The 18,125-nt window shown below is 43.4% G+C and overlaps 1 protein-coding gene across 1 annotated transcript in view; it reads right to left on the bottom strand.

Annotated features, from left to right (window-relative positions):
• Ryr3 (ryanodine receptor 3) overlaps positions 1-18,125 on the bottom strand; it is a 622,696-nt gene that overhangs the window by 122,674 nt on the left and 481,897 nt on the right. Inside the window, exons 47-56 of the mRNA XM_023703237.1 lie at positions 16,409-16,629; positions 14,269-14,359; positions 12,427-12,567; positions 11,126-11,289; positions 10,081-10,159; positions 5,187-5,276; positions 4,131-4,277; positions 3,871-3,933; positions 2,561-2,636; positions 2,310-2,433 (exon numbers count right to left, since the gene is read on the bottom strand). Of these exons, the coding sequence (XP_023559005.1) occupies positions 2,310-2,433; positions 2,561-2,636; positions 3,871-3,933; positions 4,131-4,277; positions 5,187-5,276; positions 10,081-10,159; positions 11,126-11,289; positions 12,427-12,567; positions 14,269-14,359; positions 16,409-16,629 (1,196 nt within the window). The remainder of the gene's footprint in view (positions 1-2,309; positions 2,434-2,560; positions 2,637-3,870; positions 3,934-4,130; positions 4,278-5,186; positions 5,277-10,080; positions 10,160-11,125; positions 11,290-12,426; positions 12,568-14,268; positions 14,360-16,408; positions 16,630-18,125) is intronic.

Genomic DNA, 18,125 nt, shown 5'->3' with positions numbered 1-18,125 from the left:
TTCATTAAGAGTGGATAGATTTTTAAAAGAAAGATCTTTATTTGTGTATTAAACACTGAACTAGGGATAAATCAGAGAAGAAAACGTAAATCACTACTTTTGTGGTACTCACATGCTACGCATCAGTAGAGATGAACAAAATATACCTTATGTGGCTGGTAGAAGTTAGTAAGTTATATGAACAAAAGTAAAAATGACAGCAAGATGAAAAGGCTGGGGAGTAGAAGAGTGAGGGTTCATGGACTGGTATTAAGGATTGGTCTTACTGGGAAACGGACACTGAAATAAAGGCTTAAAGGAGGTGGGCCAGATGGATGTCTGGGGAAAGAGCTTTCCCGGCACAAGGAGAGAAACACGAGGGTTGGGAACAGAACCATGTGTGCTGTGTGGAAGTGATGGGGCATAAAAGCCAGCAGGGGTGAAGGGCAAGTTGGGAAGCAGTCAGAATGGAGTAGGGCAGACAGTGGGATCAATCCTTTCGGGCCCTGCAGCCCTTCTGTAATTGTGCTTTTGCGCTGGCTGAGATGGGAAGCTGCTGGGCCCTGTGAGTTAAGAAGTGACATGATGTAAATCACAGTATAACAGAATCATTCTGGTTGCTATGCTTTAAGATTGACCATGGCAGGGCCAAGGCTAGGTCAGACAGTGAGGGGGGCTGCCACGGAAATGGTGGTGATGGCTAGAAGGGCATGAGGATGGGCAGATTCTGGGCATAGTTGAAAGATAAAACCAGCAAGAGTCTCTGAAGGACTGGATGTAGGTGGAGACAAGAGGAGTCAAGGGTTTCGGTTTAAGCAACCGAAGATGGGTTGTCATCAAGTGATAGGGAAGCTAAGTATAGGGGCGTCTGAGACTGGGGCGGGATCCTATGATCTCCTCCGTGGTGGGCCACCCTTGATCATTTTCTCATCTGAGAGCCTCCCACGGGAGCTTCCATGTGCTTAGTAACTGTTGTGGATAGGCTTGCTGAATTCAGTTATCTTTCTCCTTTATTCCCCTGCTTCCTTGCCTTTCTTTAGAGTTACAGAAAGGGGACTTTTTCATTTCTGTGAGCAAGGTATTTATCAGCAAATCGTGCTGCACATTCGTCTTGGTGTTAAGCACAGGATTAGAATAACCATGGGACTCTTCCTCGAATGCTTCCCTGGAGGCTGTCTCCTGCTGTCTGACCTTTACTGCTCAACAACATGGCAAGAAGTGTAATTTTGTAATATGAGATACAGTGGAAATATTTGTACAGATTTTTATTTATTTGTTGACATTCACTGGCAAGAGTGCTATTTCAAAAACCCTGAAAGCAGAAACAGCAGCTTTCTATCAAGCATTTCTTTCAGGAGGAATGGCTATAGCAGAGTAGGAACTATTGTTTGTGTTTTTTTTTCTTTTTTTCCTGCAAAAGAATCAGCAAGTATGATACACAGCATAGCCTGTCCTTAACCATTGGCCAATGAGAAAACACATCCCGTCTTTCAGGCCTGTGGAGTCAAGATTATCTTCATATGAAACATTTATCTAGATAATTTTGACTTAAAAATATTTGAGGGGGCTGGGGAGGTAGCATGGTGGTCTAAGTGCCTGCCTGCCTGGCAAGTGCAAGGACCCAGGTTTAATTGCTGGTATCGCATGCCATGCCAGCCACTGAAACTGGGTGTGGTGGCACATGCCAGTAATCTCAACACTGGGGAAGCTTAAAACAGGAGGATCACTACAAGTCCAAGCTGCATAGTGAGACCCTGTACCAAATAATTAATTAATTAATTAATTAATTAATTTTAAAAAGATATTTGAAACAAAATGTCTTAGGAAATCACAATATATGCAATCTCCTCAAAGAAGTTGTAACTTCCTAAGAATTATTTTCTTTGTGCAGCCTTTCTGTCAGTTATACTTGTTATTGTTTTGTAATCTAAAGCAACAAAATAATAATACTTTCAGCCTGTAATTTCCAGATATACAGTTTTTGAACTAGACTTGAGTGAGACCACTGTAAAAGACGGAAGGAAGAAATTTTTTGAAGAAAAAATAATACACCATATTTACATTGTTTTGCATGTGCCTCAGATTCTCATTGCACTCTAACAAAGCCCAAATTTCAAAGCTTTGTGGGTTTATTATGGATGTTATTTGTAATTCCAACTGCTTGAATAATATACAAGGAAAAGGCCCTGGCACAGTGCTTGTACATGAATGTGTGCATGCATTATAACTTTCTCCAAAAGCATCAGCTGTAATCCTGAGTGTGAGGAATTTTGTAAGCAGGTGACCCTGGGCCCCACCCCATCCCACTAACCGCTTCAAAGATGACTCACCTAGAAACTATAATGCCATTCACTTGGAGGAACTTGAATAGGTCCTGTGCCTTTTCTCGGTCCCGGAACTTTTCCTTTGCAGTCAAGGTATCATACGGCACCAAAAGAGGGTGACTCCCACCACCTGGAGTCAGGAAGGTGAAAGATGGCTACACATTTGGACCTTCCTTTGCACTTGGGGGAAGATAGCTCCCATCCCAGCCCCACCCTGCTCCTCATCCTCCTTGAGGGAGGCTGTGAACCAGGCTCACCTTTACTCTCTAGTTCCAGCTTCTTCTTTTTGGCCCAGATATTGTGATAGTTCTCAGCCACTACCTCCACCATCCCCTGTACTCCACAAAGGAGATGCATGTTAAAGAGAAAGCAAGTGTGGAAAACAGCTTTATATCAGCCAGGCTATTTCAGACAGCCTTTGGAGCAGAGCATCCCCAAATGCTAGCAGCACACTGCTGAAGGTCTCCCATCATTAATTAGCCTGTGCCTGTGCACCTCATTAGCCTGATAGCTCCTCATACACAAAGCAAACAAGTTCTAATTCTGCCCTTCCCTTGTAGCTTATTGTCTTGGCAGCTTAATGCATTCATGAGACAGACACATTTGCAGTTGAAGCTGTGTGCTAGTAGCTTTCCATCTATCACAGAAGCATGAGTTCATATTCCTGACCTGAGGTAGGGTAGTATAGGTGGGGGCCCTAGGGGCAAGCAAAACTCAAGAATCCTTTAAGATTTTTAACTTAGAAAACTAAAGGTAACCACATCCTGGTGGAAACTGCCATATGTACATAAGATTTCTCAGGGCCAGGGAGATGGCTCAGTGGAATAAGCGCTTCTCTGGTAAGCGCAAGGGTCTGAGTTCGATCCCCTGGTTCCGGAAAAAAAAAAAAAAAAAAAAAAAAAGATTTCTCAAACAGAATGTTTTCATAAAGCTCATATGACAGTGACTTAGAATGATGTGCTTTGGAAAGAAAGTTTCTCTAAGGTCCAACAGGTTGGTTTGATGGCCTCTTAGAGGAGCGAGTGCCCCAGACTAGAGAGGCCACAGCCATCAACATGTGTGGAGGGGAGGAATGGGAGAACGCCTTTTAGTTTTACTTTCTTGCTTTTTTTTTAATCTCTGGGTCCTGCAACAATAGCTTGTCTGCCCCATTATGGGAGAACTTATCACGTCCACAGTGGGATATGCAAGATCTTATGGTTTCAGGGACTTACAAGGGCCAAGCAAGCACCTTTACTCAGGGGCCAAGTTTCACAGATTTTCTTCTAGGTTTTTCATTTATTTATTTTTGGGTTTTGACACAGCAATTTTAAGGTATTACAGTCATCTTCTGTTACAAAGAAACATACAGTCCCCTTACTGGATCACTGGTTAAGTCTATGGAGACTGAGGTTTTCCTAGGGCTTCTATATAATATGGCCCTCTCCAACTTTGATATCTTGGTAGTGACATTTTGTGGACGTTCTTTCTCCTCCTCACTCTTCTCTATAACTCTTCGTGAGGTGATATACTCACTTGAAGGGGTGTAAAAAGCAAGTTAGGTTGCTCTGCAAGTACCAGTACTGACCTGGAGCTCCCTGGAGAGCACGACGTTTGAGAGGTCAAGGGGCACTGGGCTGTAGCTATTGCCCTAGGAAAGTAGAGCAGAGTTACTTGGTTTGCCAGTTGCTTTTTTTAAAAATTCTTCCCTGCACCCCAACTTTAGCTATATCTCTCCAAATGCCTAAGGCTCACTGACTTGGTCTCCCCAGTACCCCATGAAAAGCCTTCCCAGATGCTCTATGGTTTTATGTAGTCAGTACTGGCTTCTGTGCATGGCTGTCATACCTGGCTGGTCTGGGGCACATTGCGAAGTTTCTCATTTTCTCGTTGTTGAATTAAAGCTTCTCCCTCTTTGGTCCTCTCCACAGTCCAGCCCACAGCCAGCATGGTTTTCAGAGACTCTCTGGCAGGCCAACGATAAATTTCTTTTTCCTGGAAGAAAATTGGCACAGAAGAGCTTTATGGAACACACCCACATTCTCCATGGCCTATTTCTCCATGGAAGTTGGAGCCCATAGTGGACAGGGTTCTAGTTAGATCTAGGCTTCTTTAACAAGATCAAAATGCATCTTGCCTACAATATTCAGTATGCTACTTTGCATATAAGATCCCAGGCCTTCAGTCTTTTAGCTCTCAGAGCAACTCTCCATTGTATTGATGATATTATCCACATTCTGTATGTAAAGACGAGCAATAGCAGGACTGTTTAAGGGAGACATTGTTAAAATGTCTCTGCACAAAAGATGTTTCAGCTTGGGAAATAGATTTCTTCACACTTAAGATTTTCTTTTGATCTATACACAATTTCACAAGGCTGATATTCAAGAAAAGACATATATGATGTCCTTTATACATGATGGTAGGCCTAAAGCTTACAAAGAACTTTGACTGCAAGGTAGGAATTCAAAGTTGAGATGAACCAAACTACCTAATTAAAAAAAAATGCAACAGATTTGTTTATGTTTCCATAGGGACTTTCTACTCTCTATATGTATTAGAAATCATTCTTATCTGAATTTTTCCCAGTAATTCCCTGCTCCGTCTCCTTATTTTGCCCTAGAAACCAAATGAACTCTAGAAGAATTACAGGTGCATTTTGTGTGGCCCAGTGCTGAATGGTGCTGCTGCTTTTGCCAGGAGCTCTCAGAGCCAAAGAACAGACCAAGTCTCTCCTACATTCCTAGAGACTGTAGGTGCTGCCCACTGGCAAGCACAGGAGCAGTGCTCTGAATCCTAGAGGTCTCTAAAGAACTGCCCTAAAGTCCTCTGAGTATCCGGCACAGGCCCCAAGGACAGAATCAGCATGGCCACACTACTTTACCACCGGCTGCCTCTTCTTACCTTCTCTGTTAATGTCTTGAAAGGCCTTATTAGTGGGTGGGTCTTCACATTTTCATCCAGGGAAATTCCATATTTCCATCCACTCTGACTCTGTAGGAATGTTTTTAGTTCAGATATCCTTCACATTCAAAGGACCCTGGCATGTGACCCACATCCCTGGGTCTATTTCGTGCATGGAATAATGGATCATGACAGAGCTTGGAAATTCCTCCTTAAACATGTCTAACAGATCCTTTAAGCCTGTCAGGGCCTCTGTCTCCTGCATTCTGACCTCTGCCCCTTTGTTCCTTCTTGTTCTGGGTGCTGTCCTTCCTACTTTCTCACTTGTGCTTCAGGACCACTTAAACTCTAAGGATGTTTCAAAAGACTCTGAAAACAGTGGGTCTTGGTTAGTATGTCAGTCTCAGAGCAGACACGGGACAGGGCTGACAGGCATGTAGGGTGTGGACCTACTGCCCACTGCACACAGTGGGCTGCCGAGTTTGTGCCCGTGTCTACGTCTTCCAGAGCAGAACTTCAGCAGTGCTTGTTTCCTACAGGCATACAAATTTAAGAATTTAAAAGTTACCAAACAGATATTGGTTGGGTGACTACGGTATATGCAGTCTCGAGGTAGGCACCCCAGATTTCTAGAGCCTCACATCCCCCACACTCCTGGCTGCTTTTTTCTCCATCTTGTCTACTTCTCATTTGTTAAATGAGCATATTTTCCAAGTTTCTGTCCCTTCTCAGGAAACAGTCACCTCTAGGCCCACAGTTTCAGTTCCATTAATGACAAATGTTAAGTTAGTATGTCTAGACTAGAGCTCTCTCCTCATTTCCAGACTGACTTAAGCTCTGCTTATATGTCCTACAGGAACTGCCCAGTGTGTTGAAAAACGACCCAACAGTTTACTTGTGTCAGTGTTTCCTCCTCTTGGGCTCCCAGCAGCACAGTGTCCTTGTAGGCACTTGCTCTCTGTATTCTTCACACCTCCCACTCTAAGGTCTGCTCATGCGTCTGCCTTTCTCTAGTCTCCTTGCTGTTTGTCAGCTCTGGCTAACCTCACCTCTTATCTGGATTACATCAGCGGCTCCTGAGCAGTCTCCCTGGTTGTAGTCTAGCCACCTCTCCGCAGAGTCATTTTCTACACTTTCAGGTCATAGTCACAAAATCACCTGCTCAGGGCACTCAACTGCCAGCTACCATCATGGGAAAACCCTTTTATATGCCCTCTATATCTGCCTATACAGACGGTCTTTTCTCATTTGTAGGAAAATGGATGCACCTGAAAAAAAAGCATTGCGTGAAATAAACCAGCACACAAGCTTAAATACTGTATGGTGTTGTACCCTGTCAACATTGACTCCATTTTGTTGCCCTTCTAACCTCACCAGGTTCCTGTTCTGTATGCGCCTACCCCTCCCAACTCCTCACTCCTGTGACCCAAGTCTTATGACATCTGTACCCCAAACTTTCTTATCTTAATGAACTCTGTAACTGCCAACTCAGCACCCCCACCCAACAGGACCACCCTATGAACTAATGACCCTGCCACTTTTTCCTCCCCTCCCCTTCCCTGTTTTTCCAGTTTTCAAGCTTAAATACTGATCCTTGTCAATGCTCGGCACTCACTTAGGCACTTAGGTGTTGCCGCTGGGTACCAGCTAAAATAAGGCGCTTCTTTTAACTTTTGGACTTGCCTCCTTGTCATTTGATTTTTGAGCTACAACATATGGTGTTTCTCATTTGAGTGAGGCAAAGTATAAACAAAGAAAGTGAAAAGCATGGATAGAGGGGTGCAGGAGGATGGATCTCTTGTGATAGGGAAGTGGCCCTAGGAAACATGAGTGTGGGGTGAGGAGGAGGGAAGGGGAAATATGTAGAATAAAAATATGCCATTACAGGAACCTAATAACCGCAATTATTATAACATCATTGGCTACAACATGAGCTAAAACAAATGATGTCAACAGGAATGCAAAGTAGGATAGGGGACCTGAAGGAGGAGGGAGGGAAAGAGAGGGAAGCCAATGGAATGAAAGAAACGTGCTGTAGTATGTACAAGTGACCAGCCAAAGATAACTATAAGCTACATGAACTGCAAATATGTACAAATAAACATAAAGAATTAGTTTCAATAGGTACAGACACACTGGATCTTGGGCCTTGCTATCTTTTGTCTCACTTCTGTCCACTGATCCCACCTCAATTTCTACCTCATTTATGAATGCTTGATCATCTTGATCGCCTCTCACGTCTGCCCCCTAGGAATTGACATCTTTCCACTGAGAAGATTACTTTTCAACACACTCACTTCAAGGACACATCCTACTGTGTTTTTCCTGAAGAAAGCTGTTTCACTAACATTACTGTGAACCTCATTTCTAAGAGGTTAGATCAAAAGCTCTGTTGGATATAATTTTTTAACTTCCTTGACTTTTTTTTTTTTTTTTTACATAAAAATAGACTGACAGATGATTTTTAAGCTACCATAGAGGAAAATAAGGTTGGACACAGTGAGAATATGGGGCTGGAAAGCTCTTAAACAGGACAGTAATGCTGTCCATAGAATCAGTGCCTTCCCTTTCATGGTTACAATGGTGTGGTCTTTCCAAAGGATCTGTGGCTGCAGTACAAGGTGACCAGCTCTCTGAGGCCTGCAGAGCTGGTCTGGTTGTCCTAATTTGGACTTACGGATTTTTGGGGTTGATTTTCCAAGAAAAATAAAACTGTCTTCACACTAAAAATAAGAGATTATCTTATTTTTAGTCTCTCCAGATTCCTCCCTCTTCTTCCCCTATTGCATGTTTCAGCTCTCTGATCTGTGGTTCCCTAAAGCCACCAACTTCTCTCTGGTCCCTGCTGACCCCCCAAGGCCTTTGGTGGACTTGCTTCCCAGAAACAACTTGTCATGCTTTTGCACATTCTGTAGATATCCTCAGCTACAGGAAGTGCCCGTGCCCCCAGGGCTGGATTAAGAACTGCTGTGTTCTAGCCCTAGGCTTGCTCAGGCCTTCGGCAGCAGCCTGGAACACCCATCCTACTGAGGCTAGTTTATTGCGTTTCTTGCATAAGTCAGTGAGGTACTTGAGGGCAAGGAAAATAGTTTTTCTTTTCTTAGCTAATGAATGATTGCTTGTCAGTGGTGAGCAAACATATATCCTTGCTCCAGTGAAACTTAATGTTGAGTGTGAAAAAGCTAACAATTGGGGCAAATGCCTATCTGCTATAAAATGCTATGAAGGAAATAAGGCATGAGCTAGTGAATGGCATAAGCACCTGGCTCAGACAAAGCCAGTTTGAGGCACACAGAGGGGTGGGCACAGGAAGGGGGAGGGGTGAGGCTGGAGCCAGAGGGTGAGGGAGCGCTGATACCAGAGGTCAGATTGAACAGAGCCCGCAAGGCCATAAGAAGGAATTTGACTTTTATGTTAAGAAGGGTTAGAAGCTGTTAAGGGATTTTATAAGAAGAATGGGCTGGGCAGGAGGAGTAGTAGAAAGGTGAATAAATTTGCATATTGAAGCTACAGCTTTTTGCAGTGATCTGAAGGACAGACTGGACAAAAAGCACCTGAAGAGCCAGTCAGAAGGACATTACAAGGCTCAGCACAAAGATGATGGCAGCTGGAGTCATGGTATGGTGGTGAAGAAACCACACAGGCTCCGGAGAGGTGCAGGACAGGAACTACACAGTTCAGGGACAGATAAGCTGCTGCTATGGGCACATAGGACACTGTGTTCTTCATTCCTGGGCTAGCCAGGGCCATATGGAAAAGACTCTTGGACAAACCAGATGCTAGAGTGAGGGTTGGGAAACAACGGCCCTTGAGAAAGTCCAGCTGACTGACTCTTCTTCTCAAGTTTCATGGGAACACAGATCCCCTCTTTTTTTTTTTTTTTTTTTTTTTTTTTTTTTTTTCTGTATTTTGTCTATGGCTACTTTTGTGTCACGAGAATGGAAATGTGTAGTCGTCACAGACACTGCCTGGCATATAGAGCCTCCACTACTTATTATCTGGCCCTTTAAAGGAAAGCTTTGCCAGACTGTGCTACAATCACAAGGTATTAGGCCACCATACAGTTCAGTGATTGCTGTTACCAACAGCCCCCAAAAGGCCTTCATGAGAGGAATAATGCTCAGCCCAGATCCATACACAGACTGAGCTAGTGGCACAAGGTGTCCCCCATCCACAGGCCTCCCATAGGAAGATGGTTTTGTGTGGCCTTGCTAGGGACATAGGTCCACCCTTACAAGCTGTGAGCTGAAGCTAAACAAGGCCCCCAATCTTTCACTAGCTGCCCACGGAAATCCTGGGTGTCTTTGGCAGTCTTCCCACTTTGCCTGCCAGCATTAAAGACCTGACAAAGCAATAAACTTATTAAACAGCCTGACCTCACATGGTGAGGAATTTTAAGCACCAGATGGACAAGCTTATTAATAAGGGAGTATCGGGAAGTTTTAGTAGTGTCTGCCACAGGAAGATGATTTGTGAATTCTTCCTGTTAAAAATTTTAGCTTCTGAGAAAATTCAATTTCAGTTCTCCCTTTTCAATGCTACATTCAAAGAAATAAAATAAAGCCGCTCTACCTTCACTAAGCATTTAAGTTAAATACATGCAAGCACAAACTTGAGCCTTGAACTCAAGGAAGCACAATGTTACAAAAGAAGTTACCACTTTCAGAACTGAACGTTTTCTTGAGAAACGCAAAAGCAGTATCAGCAGCTGCAGCTGCGAATTTCTCCAGCCTCCACCAACCCCAGGGAAACTGCTGCTCAGAAATAATGAATGCTCTTGGCATGGCGAGGCTGTCACTTAGACAAAGCAGGCAGATTTCCAGAATTGGACCCCTTAATGTTCTGGGGCTGGTTTTTTCCCCTTGACAATTGTCAATTGGACGATAATCCCTACCTTGTCACAGGCCCATTTATCATGTGAATGCTCAGCATACTTGGTGACAATATATTCCAATTTTTCAGGCAAAGAAAAACTGCAAAACACGGAAAAAAATTACAACTTCCCCGAACATGGGCAGATTTTGGTCAGGTGTGGTAAGAGGAGGATAGAACTAGTGACCAGCTGTCAGAAGCTGGACTCAAGCCCCCAGCTAACCTGAAGTGGAAGCCACTCCAGATGTGGTGCCACTGCTGAGCAGGAGGAGTGGCACTGCCAGGACTATGTCACAGATACACAGTTGTGGAACTGATTTTGATGTACAAAGTTTTTAGAGCTATACAGTTCTAATTCACAAAGAGCAAAAATTCTGTCAAAAGACCTCATTAATAAATTAACTGCATCATTTGTCAGAGTGATTCTTTCAATGCCTCAGGCGACATTTATTTGATGATCTCTCTCTCTCTCTCTCTCTCTCTCTCTCTCTCTCTCTCTCTGTATTTAGTGCAGGGTCTACAGGGTCTCACTACACAGATCAAACTTATAGTGATCTTCCTGCTTTCAGCCTCCCAAGCACTGGGATTATAGGTGTGCACCACCACACCCAATCTCAGAGTCTCAGCATGCCCTGGGGGCGGGGCTAGTATAGCACATAGGGGATCAAATCTCAGCCACTGAGCTCTGCTTAAGCAGTGCTTTAGTCCACTGAGCTATCTGGCCAGCCTTTCTCTCTCTCTTTCTCTTTTTTAAAATGTATTTGTTACAGGGTCTCACTATGCATCTCAGACTCATGGTGACCCTCCTCTTTTCAGCCTCTCTAGCACTGGGATTACAGGGCTGCACCACCATGCCTGGACTCTGTGGCCACTTTAACACATCTGGGGACTGGGCTGCCATGGCATATGGTGCTGAGGATCTAACCTCCATCTCTGTGCTTGCCTAAGCAGGCCCTTGGTCTATCTTGCCAGCCCAGTACGGAGAAGCTTAGATTTCTTGCTATATTCTCAAAGAGAGAATGCTGGGTAATGGAAAAAGGACCAGCTTAGAGATTATCCGGACTCACTTCATTGTGTTGATGGGTTTGGGGTCAAAGTTGCCATCTGAATCCACAGAAACCTGTTTCTCCAGTGTGGCTGTGATTCTGGTATCCAAATAATCCGGTGGCAAGGCCCCAGCAATAGCACTGAGACAAGGCAAGGCCATTCGGAACAGGTCTGGGTCATATTTCTGCAAGAGAGAACAGACTACCTCAGTAGAGAAGCTAGAACAATGGCTATCAGGCTGGCCCATTCACTGATTAGCTGGGAATTAAAGCATAACATGCATTTGTCCAGACCAGCCAAAACAGGGAACCTGTAATCCCTTGAGTACTCTCTGCTGGAAAGTGAGGTATTCTTGGAGAATGAAATGACTGTGTACAAAATCCTCTAGGTTTACACTAACATCTCCAAAATAGTTAGTATCAAGAATATATATGATCTAATGAGTCATATAAACTTGTTTTCCATGGATGACTACAGCAACTGACCCAACCATAGTAGCTGATATGAGTCATAGGTGGATGTCCAGGCGGTCTGCTCAGTATCACCCTCATTCTCTCCTGAACCCAGCCAGGAATGAATATCTGTCATGTTCTGTAACATGGATTTAGAAAGTTTCTGATCTACTTATAGTAAACAACAACAACAACAAAAACCAGAAGTAAAGAAAATTGAAGTGCATGTGAACAAGCTATATAGATGCTCCAGAATTTTCTAAGAAAACCAGATCCACTCATTTTCTACCACTGAATCTGCTGACCCAAGGAAGCTAAATGTATTGGACAGCAGAGTAAGATCTGAGAGTCAGAGCTGTTTCTATCAGGCTGTCCCATAAGGCTTGGAGGCCAGAGGATCTGAGTTCCCTCTCAAGCTTGTCTTTAAATGAGCATCTAGGAAGTACCTTCACAGAACGGCTTCAGGTCTCCTGAACATCACTTTGCTCACCAGCCAAGCAGATGCCAGGACTTTAGACAAGCCTGGCTCACAGGGACTTTGCCAAGTCCAAGGGGAAAGGACAGGGAGGTACATCATCAAGACTAGAAGCAAGACATATGGTTCAACTTATTTGGGTGACTGTTCTCCCTTGTAGTAGCTTTGAGAACCTGCCAAGTGACTCTGCTCTAAGATCTTCTCCACCTGTAAAATGAAGATTGACTGTAGGTTCTTTTTAGACAGTTGTGGGTACGGATTCAGGTAATGTACTTGTGAAGTACTTAGCACAGTTTCCAGCATACGGCAAAGCTTAAGAGATGCCAGTCATCATTATTCTTATGTTCGTGGCTCACTGAAGTTTTTCTTTTTGTTTGGGAAACACCATCATTACCTTATGGGAGAGGGAGTCAAAAATCCCCCAGAAGAGCTTCTCTGTGAGGTGCAACTCCTCCTCCACAGCCAGCCCATAGCTCCCCCATCCTGAAGGCAGACAGTAATACTTCCAGCACTGCTCATAGTGATTCGTCAGGAGCTGGGATGTGCAGAACACGATTGCACCAGGGGTAGGATGGAGGAAATCCACAGGCATCAAAAACATGCAGGGGAGAATAAAATAGTATTTGGAGATCATGAGAATGAAACCAATAGGAGAGACAGTTGGGCTGCCTGCAAAATGATCCTTTGGGAAGGGTTTGCTCTTGCACTAAGGAGCTCTAGCTTAAGCTGCAACTGCCTGATTAATTTTTGAGTCTCTTGATATGCTTCTAGTAGCTACCAGAAAACAGAGAAGAGCTGTTTCTACCGCAGATGTGAAGTTGCTACCCTCAGAAAGCAGTCATTGTGCGCTGTTCTAGCCACTCAGCTGTGGGAATTTCTTATGAGACCTTTGTTGATGATTCTGGAAAGTTCTGAGGGATACTGATTTGGTATGGAAGTGTATGATGGGTAGCAAGCTGTAGGTCTGGAGATTTTCTCTACATTGATCACTACCCAAGGTTTCCTTGCCTTTCTCCAGCCTTCTGAAGTTATAGCCGTTTCCTATGTGGCCAGTAGAGGGCAGAAATACACAGGCAATGATCTGTTCCCAGCTGGTGGGCTCCAGCCACATTCTCTAAGAAAAATCCCATTGGCGAGAAATGTAAAAGTAAATTAACTGGTATTAATAATCCCTCTTATAAGCCAGCATCCAGCTGGTAGTAGAAGCCTCTACAGAAAACAAAGCTGTGTAAACTATGATTTTCACCTAAGTACTTTTTTGAGATTAAAACTGGGCCTAGATTATGATTAAAGAGAAGACTTAGGCCTTGGAGGACTACAGAACCTCCGATGTTATACATTCTGCTTTCTTCTTGGCCTGGACACAGGGCACTGAGTGAAAGACCTCTTGGAAGTTTTGTTGTTGCAACTAAGTGCTACCTTAGGTTTTAACTGAACCATGTCTGAGAAAAGAAAAAGTTCTATTAAAGCCACTGGCCAGGATTTTCAGGACACTTCTGGGTATACAAGTATGACAATGCCTCAGAGTGAAAATAAGAACATTGTCCACCTGGTGGACACCTAATTCTGCCACTACTTGGACACATGTTCCTGGTGATGGGATAAGATATTAATGAATTATGAGATAATCAGGAATGAGTAAATAATAACTAGATTCTGTGCTCTGACAAAAGAGACAAAATAGAGGAAAAAGGATTTGTTACAAAGCAAGAATAAAGCACAAAACAATATAGAAATGGGGGCATTTTATCCTTTTCAACTGATAAATCACAGGTCTTTCAAAGCTTTTTGAACTTTTTAGTATTTTTTTGAGGCAGATCCTCACTATGTAGGGGAGAATGGACTCGAATTCACAGTGATCCTCCTGTCTCAACCTCCCTCCTGAATGCTGCGATTATAAGATGTACACCACCATGAGCTATTGGTATTGAAAATCTTCCAAAAGCCTAATTAAGCAAGGAAGGTGTAAAATGCAAGCCCTTCACCAACTTCTGCTAAAAATTGGTAGCCAATGAAAAGCAATGAAAGAACATTAAAGCCCTGAGTGAGTATAACAAATATCTCTTGAAACTGGGCCTTAAGAACGGTTTGGTTTTGTGGATTGCACCAGCTGTCAATTTAAGGGAGTATGACTCCTTTGTCCTGCAGTGAGCTCACCATATTGTGACAAAATCAAAGCAGCCCGAGCATGCTGCCTGTGCCGAGGAGTGCACATCTGCGGCAGGGCGGGCTTTACCTTCAGAGGCATTTTGCAGTATTCATTCAGTTGTGGTACATCAAAAACCAGACGTCGCAGGAGCTGCTGTAACATGGAAGGTCTCAGGTGACTGTGGCAGGGAGTAAGAGAAAGAGCAAAGAAAAATAAATAAGGTAGGACAGAGGAGGGAAGAATGCAGAAGGTTTGCAAGAGTAACCCTGCTTAGGCCCAAGACACTTAGGTCCTAGATACAAGGTCTTGGATAAACTGCGGGTGGTAAAACACATGAAAAATGGAGTATAGTTAAAATTCAGAAAGAAAGACATGTGCTAATGGGTTGGGATACTTAGGGTTAAATTCCAGTCAACATTTATGAAAAAGGTTCTAACTCTATGCATACTTAAATATGTATTTAGTGATTATGTACAAAGGATATTATGGAACGATGGTATAGCTAATTGCACAGCTGTCTCTACGGATCAACATTCTACAAGAGAAGCTGGGGCTGGCCAGCCTGAATGGTGGAGTCTGAGGCCACCTACTGGTGTGAGGCTTGATGTGAACCCTAAAGCAGCCAAATTATAAGCTGGTTCAGGAAATGCTCACTTTTGGAGATATTTCTTTGGGTTATAGCTTTGTTCTCACCATAATTAATAAAAGAATACTGGATTAAATTACAGAGTTCATGGCCGTCACATTTGGTGCAAGGTAATTCTGAGGCAAAGAAGGAGAGAGAAGTGGCAGTCATTAACTTGTATTTGCAGGTTGCTACGTCTGTTGAAAGCCCCATGGAGTCTGTGGGTTCTCCCTAGAGAGAAATCACATGCCCTGCTGCTCAGACAATGTTTTATGTGAGTTTAGTCTTGGAACCCCTGGACTCCCTCCTCAGAGGCCTAGGAAACCATGGGTTGAGGCAATAAGTCCAACAGCAAGGAGGGATGCCAGGAAGTAAATCCCTGAAGCATCTACAACAAGGAAGATGAACGCTGATGGAAATGGGCGACAGAGCTCCTCTGTTTCACAACTTTTCCTGGAGCTAGTCCTGGGATGAAAAGCCCTGGGCTGAGAAGGTTCCTTACAGTATGTCCTGAGTAGCTTCATCCGTGAATCTAGTGATTATGATGTAAAATTGCTCAATGCCTCACATTATTATTCAGGTATTTAGCAGAGCTCACCTAAAATCAACTAACTTCAACTACATTAAAAAGTGCAAAAATCTGTGTATCCTACAGATTCCTGACTTTTAAAGATAAACAACCCATAGCTAGGTTAAGTATAACTTTGCTCTATCTCCAGTGTGGCTGGGAAGAAGGGTGCCCAGCCAGAAAAGTACAGGAGTAAGGGCAATATTTTAAGTTCAATATGAACTTACAATTTACTCAAAGTCTGATTGCTTTGCAAATATTTACAGGCCAGATACAGTTGTTTCAACAGCATGATTTTGGACTAGGAAACAGCTCGCATAGGGAAGTAGAACTCCCTGGTTGGCGTAGTGCCTAAGAAACATGCTGAGTTTGTAACTAACAAAAGGCAGAATGTCATGATCTGCAACTGTTCCTGAAGCAGTTACCAGCTGATTTCAGACTTGATGTTGATAGGAAGAGTTTCTTTTTGGATAAATTTTGCTATGCTGAGGAAGAATGGAGAGGCCCATATGCAGTAAATAAGTAACAGGGTAATTATCTTCTTTTTGAAATGGCAAAGGTGAAAACATTTTCTTTTTTTTTTGTTTGGTACCAGGGATTGAACTCAGGACCTAGTGTTTACCAGGCAGGCACTTATGCCACTGAGCTATCTCCTCAGCTCTATGAGAGCAGTTTTATACTGAGAACAAATACTGAGAGGAAGATCTAGAAAGTCTTCTCTTTTGGAGAATGAACTCATGTGCTCTGGCTTTATCTGGGGGCACTCAATGGTTATTTAATAATCAGAGTGCATGTGCAGCACAGTCTGCCCCTGATCTGCCATCTTTGTGCACTAAAGCCAGAACTCGCCCTCCTCCATCCTGCAGAAAGAATTTGTGCCAAAAAAGATACCAAGCACATCCCAGGAGGAGGGACTTGGAGAGGGCTGTTGCATGGCGAAGGGCTGGTAGCTGCCTTGTACTGACCACTAGTGTTTAGGTGATTAAGTGTATTTGGCATGGACATGTACGCAGAGCCCAGAGATGGGTACTTACTTGCAAATGGCAAGCAAACATTCCTCTATGGTATCCCTCTGTGCTTTGGTGAGGGAGCGTCCCTTGGAAAGCCTGTATATGGTCTGCAGCGTGGAATCAATCAGAGAGGTGCAGTGCTCTGTGCTGGCAAAGAGGGGGGCACATCTTGTGAGGAGCGGGAGCACTGCAGAGCATATGTACCTGTTGAGTGCCAGCGCAGCCTCTGTGGTGCTGAGGGCCACCTAGGAAGGGGAACCACAGTGTTTATTAACTTCTCAGAAAGCGATAAAGACTGCCTGGTATACCGAGCTTCCATGCCAGAGTTCAGGGAGGCTGACATTTTTCAGGCCGATTTGTGTTTCAGAGCAACAGTGTAAATACCTTTCTACTTGGTCAGTAGGCCTTTTTCCTTTTGCATTTTAAAAATGTGAAAGAAAAAATAAAAACCATAAAAAAGCGAAGAGCAAAAGCTCACTGAATCCCAAATGACCCCATAAACATGCTTCTCTCAAAGGCCAATTGTAAACCCTTGCTGCATGCAGGTCATGGTCAGTTTAACCTAACACCCCTGATGCTTGCAAGTGCAGCTGTGGGGTTAAACATTATTATTCCAGCTTTAGCTCTCATGTCGCAGCCTACGGGGACTCACATTTTGCCCTTGTGTGATCTGAAGATCAGAAAGTGTTTACAGGTTAAGCACCTTCTCAAATTCTCTGGCTTGACTAAGAGAAAGTAGAGCTGTGATGCTCTCCAGGTAACTTATGAATATCTGAGCAGACTACAACCTGATGACCATCTTGAGGGTGGATACTTCTCACTAAAAGAAACCTAAATCCACATGGGAAAAATATATGAGGAAAAGTACAAGAGTTCTGCAGCTCAATGGCCTTTTCTAAAACTCTGCCATAAATCTTGCTCACAGCATTCTCTTTTGTTTCTTTAGATGGACAGGCTGAACTCAAGGGAAGACCCATTTAGCGCACTATATATAGCCAACGTGTGATTAGCTACCATCTTGAAAACCACAGAACTTCAGAAGAGACTTGGGATCCACAGAGATAAGATAGTATCATTTCCTGTGATGACTGCAGCCACTGTATCTGTAGCACATTTTCTCCAACTTGTGATTTGGAAAGCAGTTTTCTTTGAACTATAAACATTCTGTTCTGTGTTCCTATTAATTATCAAGTTTGTCTTCTAGATGCTTTGTTAATCATGCTGGAAGAAATAGCTCATGTTTTACATTTATCACTTTCATAGACAATGCTGCTAAAATGAGGAAAACAGAGCTTTGATTCTAGTGGCTTAAAAGTTTTGAAATGAGAATGCATGAATATGTGTGTGCTGCGGGACGGAATATAAAACCTTTTTGTTGCAGATGGTGCTTGGAAAAGCATGAGCTTGAATACCAGCTGCTAAAATAGCATTTTCTGTTTATTCAGTCTGTGAAAAATTAAACGCCTTAACAGGAAACTTGGGGAGGTCCTCAAAGTTAAAAACATTATTTATTTCATTTTTTAAAAGGATTTATTCTTAAAAAATCATTTATTTATTTATTTATCTTCATTTGGTACAGGGTCTCACTATGCAGCTTGGACTTGGAGTGATCTTCCACGCTGGGATTACAGGTGTGCACCACCATGCCCAGTTTTGGAGCCAGGGCTGGCATGGCATGCAGTACTGGGATTGAACCCAGGTCCTTGTGTTTGCCAGGTGGGTGCTTAGACAGATGAGCTAT

This window comes from Octodon degus, unplaced genomic scaffold (assembly GCF_000260255.1).
Source record: "Octodon degus isolate 3935 unplaced genomic scaffold, OctDeg1.0 scaffold00166, whole genome shotgun sequence".
NCBI classification, from domain to species: domain Eukaryota; kingdom Metazoa; phylum Chordata; class Mammalia; order Rodentia; family Octodontidae; genus Octodon; species Octodon degus.
The sequence above is the reverse complement of the archived record's forward strand: the minus strand, read 5'-3'. Positions and strand labels throughout refer to the sequence as shown.